This window comes from Silene latifolia, chromosome X, assembly GCF_048544455.1.
Source record: "Silene latifolia isolate original U9 population chromosome X, ASM4854445v1, whole genome shotgun sequence".
Lineage (NCBI taxonomy): Eukaryota > Viridiplantae > Streptophyta > Magnoliopsida > Caryophyllales > Caryophyllaceae > Silene > Silene latifolia.
The window spans coordinates 322,550,759-322,561,099 of record NC_133537.1 but is presented as its reverse complement, the minus strand read 5'-3'; the positions used below and the strand labels follow the sequence as shown (position 1 = coordinate 322,561,099).

Below are 10,341 nucleotides of genomic sequence, written 5' to 3'. Positions count from 1 at the left end.
TGATGAAAGCTCTTTGACGAAACAGAAATGTGTAACGTCAACGGTATATATGCTTGACTCAATCGGGATTCGAAACGCGGGGATGAGAAAACTCACGCCGACGAGACGAGCCAATTGGTCGAAAAGGTTTAGGTTGTGGGCCCGGACAAGGAACCCGACCGTGACCGTAATATCAATTAATGCATTCCAACCAAGACCTCGTTCGAGTCTCACCATCTAGGAATCACAAAGACGCAAGTGTCCTAGTTTTCCCCAGCGGAGTCGCCAATCTGTGAACACGGGCCCACCTGCGTATGCCCAGCCGATCTGTGGACAATGGCAGCGGTCTCTTGAAAGCCACGCTCGGCGGCGTAAAAAAAATGCTTTCGACCGGATCGTTTTAGATCGGTCGGTTTTGTCTCGAAACGATTAGAGATGTTCGGAGTCGCCACCAAGCATTTGTGGGATGCTTGGAACCCGTTCGAATCCACTTTATACCTCGGTCAAACGAAGCACAAAGCAGTGTTTGACATAGGTACTAAAGATAAGGAATCGTCCCTCTTTAGCATCCTATCTCTAGAATGACTCTCGTACGCCCTGGATAAAGTCGTCCACTATCCAAAGTTTCTGAGTAAGAGGTGAAGGTACGTATTGGGAAGCCCTTTAATCAGACACCCAATCCCGCCCGCGGTAGCGGCCTCTACCGATCGATCTTGGTTGGTTGAATGCAAAAGTTGATAAAACGGTTTAAATGCATGAATGCGCATCCAATAGTTTAAACCTAACATGTGAGAGCTTTCTAAGTCGGTTGATGATAGGCTTGTCGCGTACCTATGCAAAGATAAATTTCCTAAACACAAATAAATGTAGTAATTAGGGTCGAACCACAAGGAAACGGGAATTACGTCGTGAATTGCTATGGGGGGATTCTTATCAAGGTCGATTTCGTTTTTAGTTTGGTTTGGTTGTTTAATGATTAACAAAGGTTGTAATGTAAATTATATAATAAAAGGGAGTCTAAGGGCTTCGGGTCACACATGCAAAAGTAAACATATGATTATGATAAATTCGGTACTAATAACATTGTCAATTGCTTAGGCTTAAAGATACCCACCTTACGATATTAGTATCAACCATAGACCGGGTCTTAGAGAAACTTTCGTCCATGACTAGGTCGTCCTACTACACATGCTTTGTCTAATTCAATTCCGTGCCTCTCGACTTTTAGAATGAATGAACACACTTAATCTATGAATAAGGCCTTAAACAAAGATTAAACATTATGGTGCAAACATGTGATAGAAACAATATGAACAATATTATTATTAACCTATTTTATCATGTTATATATTTGATTTATGCATGGCTCCCCTAGCCCTTAGACTAAGAGATTTAGCTACTCATATTAAGGTGCAAATTGTAAATTATATTTAGAGGAATGATAAACATGATTATATATTTTATATAAACTAAATGATTTAACATGTAATGTGATATTAAACTAAGTGGTAGAAACGAAAGGCTAGCGATGTAGATATGAAAACGTAAATGGAAAAACATAAACTAAATAAGCAAGGGTAAGAATTACCGAAATAGAAGTAGAACTTGAATTGCAAAGAGAAACAAATGCTTGAATTAACTTGGAACCAAATGTTTAACAGCTACAAGCTTAATAAAATTGTAAACTAATATGAAAACTATTGAGAGAATTATATTTGCTTAAGGCTATGAAGAGTAAAATGAGACGTGAAGAAGAGATGCCCTAAGCCTTGGAATGCCTCTCCTATTTATAGGAGAGGAGGAAGAAACGTAAACATTCAAGAGGGGTGCAACCCCGATCGGGGTTGGGCGGCCCCGATCGGGGTCGTGTGTTTCCGGGTAATTTATACTTAATTCCTCACTTAATTGTTGAGGAATCCAAAGAACGTGATTAATGACCCTTAATGCACCCGGGTAAATGCTTCATCTATCATCTTTAGAGCTCCCAAAAAGTATCCTAAGCATGTTGGAATCTTATGCTTTCCACCTTGACTTGGACTTGAACATTGGGCTTTAACTTTGATTGTTGGCAACATTTACATTACACATATTGATCCACTAATTTCTCCATGCAAAACCTATTCCAATGCTCCATGCTTAGTCCAACACTTGGTCTTGTTTAGCTTAGTGAACTTGGTGTATAAAATGATAGGAAAAAGCCTCTAAATGCTAAGATTCCTATAAAAACATAACAAACACAACAATACACCTAGAACACGTGATTAGCTCAAAAATATACTATTTAAAGTATGATGAACAATAGAAACCGAGCTAAAATGAGGGGTAAACGTATATACAAAATGAACATATCAGTTGATTTAATCCAAGTATCAAGTATAAGATGTCGAGTTGGATTTATGGTTGATTTGCATGCAAGACGAAATTAAACATCCATTTACCGAATTAGGTTTATGGTGCATAACGTGATCCATTTGTCTTAGTAAAGCGTTTTGCAAATACGGCATTTGAATGAGCAAATTAGTCGTCTGATCCGTCCTATATCCGGGTTAGCCGGAGTCGGGATCGTCCTAGACCAATGCTGGAAGGGGAACAGACCCTGCATCAGGCAGCCAAAAGAGGCGCGAGCCTATTGGCGATGCAAGAGGGTCTCCCCTGGTTTGAAAATAGAAAAAGAAGTGGCCTGTTTAGGCGCGTGTCAGTCAACGATATATGACGTGTTCTAACCATTGAAAAAAAACGTTTGTAAAACGTATTGAAAAATGGGTATTTGAACCCGTTTTGGTTTGAAAAGGCCATTTAGGCCGCTTTTGTGTTGATTTGAAGAACGAGACTTGAATAACCGTCATTGTTTTGACGGTATTCGATGTCGGGTTCGACTTTGCAAGCTTGACATGAATAGTTTTGAAAATGATTGTGAACTAATTGTTTTAAGTTTATTTGAATGTAATTAGTCAACATTCATCATCGTACTCGGATTAAAATCCGACATGGTATATGGAACCTAGGATGACTTTGTGTTGATGACTAATGCATTTGTTTTGAAAATGTAAAGAAATGATGAAATGCTTTAAAATACCTTCCAAAATGTAAAGAAATGAAATAAAAGGCTTTAAAATACCTTTTAAATGTAATTAACCAAATATTATCACCGAAACACGGATTAAATCGTCATGGTATTAAGAACCAAAGGTGAAAAATGTTTTATGGTTAAAACTTGTAAAAATAAAAAGGGTTTGAAAATACTTGAAATGGTCAAAACCGTTTACAAATATGAAAATAAGGGAGATGAAGAGACCAAACACGGATTGGACTTAAGACTAGGCAGGGTCCTTTAGGCACGAGCCTATCTGCTACGTAAGTAGCCTCTGCCTCAACCAAAAGTCTGGTTTTGGCTCATTCTTTCCAAGTTTTGGACCATGTTATGCATGATTTAGCATGTTATAGTCATAAAACAAATGAAAACATGATAAAAGAAGATTTTTACACCCTCATACTTACATGCTAAGCATATGGCGAGAAATCGACGTAAGTGTATCAACTCGTTTGGTCGGAAAACTCGGTTTAAAACCGTTTTAGTAAGTAAAAAGAGTGTCTTGTTAAGTTTAGTGATGGTGTAGTGGTCGAGATGGTAGATCAAGTGATTTAATGCACGATGACGGTACCAAACAATGTGTAAGGCTTGTGTTTACGATCGGTAGGTCGTAAACACGTATCGGATTGTGACTTAGGAAGTCGAGTCGAGAATTTTAAGGGAGAAAAGAGGGGGCGGACACTCGAGTAACTCTCAAATGGTTGCATTTGAGGGGTATTTATAGGAAAATGAGTGGTTGTGTGAGTTTTGACCGACGTGGCTGCCTGGGCTGCTCAAAGAGGCGCGAGCCATGTAGCACATCTTCGAGGTGTCTTGTCGCTTTCACACAAGTGCAATCATGATTTGTTCTATCCTAGGATTTGGATGCGCATGTTTGGTACTTGACTATGTAAGATTCCGGGAAACCTTAACATAGAAGCTTTTGAATGGTTTTGTTTTTTTTGTTTGACTCGGTTTGACTCGTTGTTGGAGTCGGGATTTGAATTTTGAGTCGGTTTTTGGTCCGGTGTCGGTTTTGACTTTAGTTAGTGTCATTGTGACCCCGTCGTCATGCATTAAACACTCCAGGTACTTTTGAAAAGTTTTGAAATGTTTTATTTTCGAAATCGTTTTAAGTTTTCCGACGTAAAGTTGTACACAAACTGTCGATCAAACGCCGCGATTCCTAAGCATGTTGTAGTCCGATAATCATCGGGTGTTTGTTGGAGTCTCAGCAGATATTAGGTATCTACACTAAATTACAATAAAATGATTAATATCTAGCCTTTGCTCCCCGACAACGACGCCAAAAACTTGATGTAGTTTTAAAGAACCGCAAGTGCACGGCGTGCTATAGCACTTGGGGGTCAAATCCACGAGGAGCAAGTAGAGTACTAATGGTTTATAATTCAACGGTTTAGCTAAGTCAGCGATAAAATGAGTTTGAGATTATAGACTAAGCAACTAAACTAATTAAAGTAAATGTAAATAAACTAAAAATGCAAGAAGAACAAGTGAAAATAAGTAGTAATTCAAGATAAGAAAAGTTTAGGACCCGATTCTCCCACAAACAATTCGGGTATACTATCATGATTCCATTAGACTAGCTATTGGGGTGATACAAAGGGGAAGATGCCTCTAAATCGCCTAATATCTCCCTCTCGGGCTCGCATTAGGACACTAGTCCTCCCAACCCCCTTCCCTTTCGGTCTCGAAGGTCGGAATCCTAAGGTAGAAACCCGACTACCCTAGAGATGTGCACTTCTCAAGGGTACCCTAGCCTCTCCTAAGTCCAAAAGCCCTCACCATATTCCGGTCATCCAACTCCTTCTCTCGAAAGTCGAATTCAAACACTAGACTAGAGGTGCTCTCCCAAGGTTCTCCCTTTAGGTCTCAACCTAGGTTAGCAATAGGTCCAACCATAGAGTACCCGGTTCCCAACCTAACCAACTCTCGTTGGTGGACAAGGGTTAAAAACCAATCAATACTCACAATTCCCACGTCATCAAATCAATCCTCTATTCTACCCTTACTAATCACCCCAACAACTATTTTATAGGAATCAATCAAATAAACCACTCATGTTGGGGTTAAATCGAGTCCTAGCAAAAGGACTACTCACTAATCATAATTCTTAAGACAAAATAATTAATAAAGATGGATACTTTAATCATAAACATGATATGAAATTGAATTCTACATTTAAACATGCAATAATTCAACAAACTATGAGAAAAGACAAATTAAACTAAGATGAGAAGGGAATAAAGCAAAAAGACACAAACTTTGACACAATAACCCAAAGACTCAATCTTTGGATGAGAACAACAACGGTAAACAAGAACAAGATGAACTAAATAAGAATGGAGAATGAATTGAAATAAGAATGAAGAAAATCTTCAATCTTCTTACAACTCAATTACTAGAACTAAATAATATGCTAATTATTGAAGGATTTAATCTAATTAAGGAAAGATTAACAAAGTAATTAGCAAAAGGTTCAAACTTGGGAATGGAAATGATGTAGATCTAGGGTTGTGTGTACAAATGATTTGAAGGGGGGTATTTATAGGTTACACACCAATTAGAGTGGAAATTACAAAGAAGGATATTTTGCGGAAAAGGGGCTCCCAGCCGGTGGACCGACTGTCGGTGGCCTGACCGGCTGGGAGTCCGCTGTAAGGATTAAGTTGGAAAAATATCATCAGGTGCGTCTGACCGGTGGACCGGCTATCGGTGGTCCACCGGCTGGGAGCTCATTTGACTTTCCCTAACTTCTTTGTTGACTTTGTTCTTCAACCTGCACTCCCAGCCGGCTGGCCGGCTGCCGGTGCCTTGCCCGGCTGGGAGTTCGCTGGAAGTTCCTCAGTTTCTTCCTTCTTCTTGTGCTCCCAGCTGGTTAACCGGCTGCCGGTGGCCTGCCCGGCTGGGAGTTCGCTGTAACTTCCTTCTCATTTTGCCTTTGCTAAGTGTTGGGGGGACTTCCAGTCGCTTGACCGGCTGCCGGCCTACCGGCTGGGAGCTCTTCTCAGCTTTCCTATCCTCCTTCCTTCATGCTTAGTTTATCGAACCGTCTCTCTTGCTCCGATTCGTCCGTTTCCGCCTCAAAACCTGCGAGACGGACATGATATCATAGACTAGAGAACCAGGGTATAAAATGCAAGGCAAAACACATAAAACCGACTCAAATAGGGTCGGAATGCATGAAAATAGGGAGGAGAGTTAAGAAAGATTTCTGCAGAATGACTGTTGTTATTAGTCCATCACACACCACGGCACCACGGCCTGCGTACCAAAGTCAACATTAATATTCGACGCCAGTGATCCGATTGCCAACTCTTGTTGCTAAGTAACTTTATAATCGTGTTTATAAAGTGAAACGAAGGCTTATAATTCCGTATTGAAGGTATGTTTTTTTCTTAACAAGTTGTTCATGTACTCCATCTGTTCGACGAAATGCTTAGCTGATTACTGCTACGTTTTTGTTTCATATTTTTTGCCTATATTTTCTTGTGCATTCATAATATTTATTTGTTTTGTATTAATTGTGTTAATATATTTAGGTTATTGATTCTCAATATCCGAACAATAGATTTGTAGTTAGGGATTGAAACATACCCCCTCCGCCTCCGTTTCCATCATTTGTTCACTTTTTATTAAAATACGCCTTAGGTTGAACGAAAGGAGTAGATAGAAATTGTAGGGAGGCAAATTAGTAAATCAGTAAAATCTCGAAACTGTAAGTAAGACATTCATAATTTATCATTGCCCCCGCGCCCTTGGCAACTGTATTTTCAGGATGCATTACCATATGTTAGCTTATACTAGGTTGTCAGAAATTTTAATGTTTCTAAGTTGGCTTGAACAATGCTATCGGTTTTGGTCGCGTGGTCTAGTTAAAGCCCAAAGGTCTTGGGTACATTGTGTCTCATGTTATAATCGACAGTATTTTATCCCATTGTATTGATTCATTGTACTGATGTACATTTAAATTACTCGAGTTTACAGATACATGAGATAATATGAACTGCATCATGAACTTTTGGTTATCTTGTACCAGTTGAAGACGAATAGATTAAGACGACATGCTTCAGCGGCGTAGATTTTATTTTTTTTCTTCTACCATCTTGGTTCAGAGCTGCCAGTGCTTGTCACGATTCATTGATTACAAACTTTATCACCAATGCGTCTCAAAAAGCGGTGTTGTAGATGTAAATGGTGGTGAGAGGGGCAGCAAAAATAGAGATAGAGGTGAGTGTGAATTCCGACTATATAAAAGCAGGGGTCAACATCTTCTCACTAGCACACGTGTCCTTGACGCAATTGTGAAGAAATCTGATATCAAACCCACTGATACTGTTCTTGAAATTGGCCCGGGTACTGGAAATCTTACTCTCAGGCTTCTTGAAGCTGCAGAAAATGTTGTAGCAGTTGAAATTGATTTGAGAATGGCTGAAGCACTTGTAAAGCGAGTAGCTGATTGTGGACTTGAAGATCGTTTAACTGTAAGTCTGAAAATTCTGGCAGTCACAAACAAATTAGCGATATTAATAGTAATGTGTAAAATCTTGTACTGAACATTGGCTTATGCAACTTGTTCTGGCAGCTGATTCGTGAAGATGCACTGAAAACTGAGTACCCCAAATTCGATCTTGTTGTGGCCAATATTCCGTACAACATTTCATCACCTCTGATTGCTAAACTGCTTTTTGGGACATGGTCATTTCGAAGTGCAACTCTTCTTCTCCAGAAAGAGTTTGCTCGTCGCCTAGTAGCAAAACCAGGTGATTCGGAGTTTAATCGTTTGGCTGTGAATGTCAATCTGGTTGCTGATGTCGAACATATCATGGATGTAAGCAAAAGGGATTTTTTCCCTGTTCCTAAAGTTGACTCGTCTGTTGTTGTAATTAGACCAAAGGTGGACATTCCCAATGTTGATTTAAGTGAATGGTGTGCATTTACGAGGACCTGTTTTTGTAAGAAGAACAAGACTCTAGGGGCAACATTTAAGCAAAAGAGGCAGCTGATTGAGTTGATGAGGATATCTGCACTGATGGGGTCCAAGGACAATACTTCAACATTTCAAGATGTCAAGGATGATGATGGGATAGTCAATGACGCTGATCCTAGTAGGCCTTTTTATTCTGCCATGGGAAAGACTTTGTTCAAAGAAAAGGTGGTTGGAATTCTAAAATCTAGTGGATTCGAGGATAAGAGGCCTTCAAAGCTATCTGTTGAGGGGCTACTGCATCTGTTGTCATTGTTCAATCAAAATAAGATATTTTTTCATGATAAAGGGGGGAAAAGGAGTAATGATGTAGAACTCGCTGCTTCCTTCCAACTGTAGTTCTCTTGTTTTGGATGGTATCTTACATGTGAGATTATACTTACTAGCCAAACAAGGTATGACACTTGGACACCTCATTTTACGCCAAAATATGCAAATCTTTCATAAAAATGACCGAATCCGACACTTGCACACACACCATCAATTGTTGGCGTGGTGCAAGTGTCGACGAGGACTATATAAACTAACTATATAAACAACGTACTAATCCTTTGTATTAAATCAATATGAATTAGTACCCTGTTCGAGCACTTTCAATCAGATACTCCGTACTAATTGTTGTTCGTCAGTGAATTTGAATCACGTACTCTTAAGCTACATCCGATGATTCACTACCAATTTCTTACAATACGCATAACTGAGAAAGTCAAGTGACCCAAGATCAGAATTCACAGAATGAAAGTGCTCTTCAAGTGAATTAGTTTTCGAAGAGGGACATCAAATCAGGGAGAGACGGTATTAATGTTGAATCTCGACAGCTGCAACGGAATGGATGCATAAACAGGTCCCTAGTATTGAGCAATATTACTCCATCTGCTTGAGTGTAGTGGAGAGCGGGAATGCCTTAAAGCGTTGCAATGGCAACGAATTGAGAGGTCCCGGGTTCGACTCCCTACACGGGAGTGCTGCGGTTACCTGTCATCCTAAAGGATGTCTTACATGGCACAAGTGGTTTGCAGGGTATTGCATGTGCCCGGGGGAATTCAACCCCTCGTCACCAAAAAAAAAAAATATATTACTCCATCTCTTACAAGTTAGAACAGACGTATCTATGATCCCTAGTATTCCTCAACTACACGAAATTGACATTGGACAAAGCTTCTGTATTTGGTCGAAGCTGACGTTATTTGACAGGGTCAACCAGAAATTTGATTTGCATTAGTGTTGTAAAACCAGAGAGTTTTCGTGTGAAATTCTTGATCCATTTGATGATTTCCTCTATTCCGATGACAAAGGATAAAAACACGGTCACTGGTAGACATCCTAATCTGGCTGAACTTCAGGATGGTTAAAAAGCAAGATTTCTGGTCAGTTTCCTTTTTAGGCCTTGGGATGCGGCCCCAAGCCCATTGCATGATTTAACATAAACAAATGATCGGGACAGAGAAAGTACTAAACAACGAATAATCAAACCATATTAGCCTCACCTGTAACCCAACTAGAAAACAGTCACCCACGACCAAGAGGACATTAAGAACACGTTGCTTGGACGAAACCTTACTCTTGTGTCGATCATAAGCTCTGGACACAGTTTTAGAAGTGGGGGACATCAACTTCGAGCGACAAACACTACATTCTATCACTCCGTTCTTCATTTTACTTCCAAATGCTTATGTAAAGCAAAGCAGTCAAAATGTATAGAAAACCAAACCAAATCAAGATTCGCTACTATGCATTTCAAACGTAAACAATCAAAATAACTTCGCTACTATGCATTTGAAACGTAAACGATCAAAATAACTTGGGGGACGGCGTGCCGTGCAACCAACTAGTATATCAAAAGGTATGTCTAAGCACTTATTTGGATTAGAATCGACTTATTGACATTCTGGAATATAAAAATTTTTGTAAGAATGTATGGTAGTCACAATTAGAGGTCGTTGTTCAGGAAGACATTTTTTCAATTTATAGTTACTGGTTTGTTGAAGAAATGTACTCTCTTTTGTTCAAAAGAAATTTAATAGTCGCACATGAATTAACTTACAATAGGTCTCGCTTGTGACGGATACAAGCTTGTGACGGGTCAAGTATCAACCACATGAGTAGATAAGACAAAAAGTAGAATGCATAGGGAATTACAAATGACTTGTTTTTATCTTCTCATGTGGGTTTTATTTGACCTGTAATAAGCTTGTGACGGATATCGGCCGTCACAAATGAGAATTTGTGATTAACTTATGTTAATCTATGAAATCAAGGTTTTGATACTGACACGAAAAATATA

The 10,341-nt window shown here is 39.4% G+C and overlaps 1 protein-coding gene across 2 annotated transcripts; it reads left to right on the top strand.

The window, feature by feature from the left end:
• The first annotated feature begins 6,294 nt into the window (after positions 1-6,294).
• Positions 6,295-8,497, top strand: LOC141622033 (ribosomal RNA small subunit methyltransferase, mitochondrial-like). Of its 2 annotated transcripts, none has more exons than XM_074438108.1 (3): positions 6,295-6,455; positions 7,058-7,554; positions 7,656-8,497. In XM_074438108.1, exons 2-3 carry the CDS (start codon positions 7,135-7,137, stop codon positions 8,394-8,396), a joined length of 1,161 nt encoding a protein of 386 aa, XP_074294209.1. In that variant the 5' UTR covers positions 6,295-6,455; positions 7,058-7,134; the 3' UTR covers positions 8,397-8,497. The 2 variants fall into 2 exon arrangements, with proteins under 2 accessions (XP_074294209.1, XP_074294210.1); XM_074438109.1 differs by having other exon boundaries at positions 6,345-6,455; positions 7,110-7,554.
• The last annotated feature ends 1,844 nt before the right edge of the window (positions 8,498-10,341 follow it).

What these genes read in the sequence shown, in the direction of transcription:
- LOC141622033 (XM_074438108.1), top strand. Translation starts at nt 7,135, where the DNA reads ATGCTTCAGCGGCGTAGATTTTATTTTTTTTCTTCTACCATCTTGGTT. An exon ending in GACTTGAAGATCGTTTAACT is followed by an intron (nt 7,555 to 7,655) that starts GTAAGTCTGAAA and finishes TTGTTCTGGCAG; the next exon opens with CTGATTCGTGAAGATGCACT.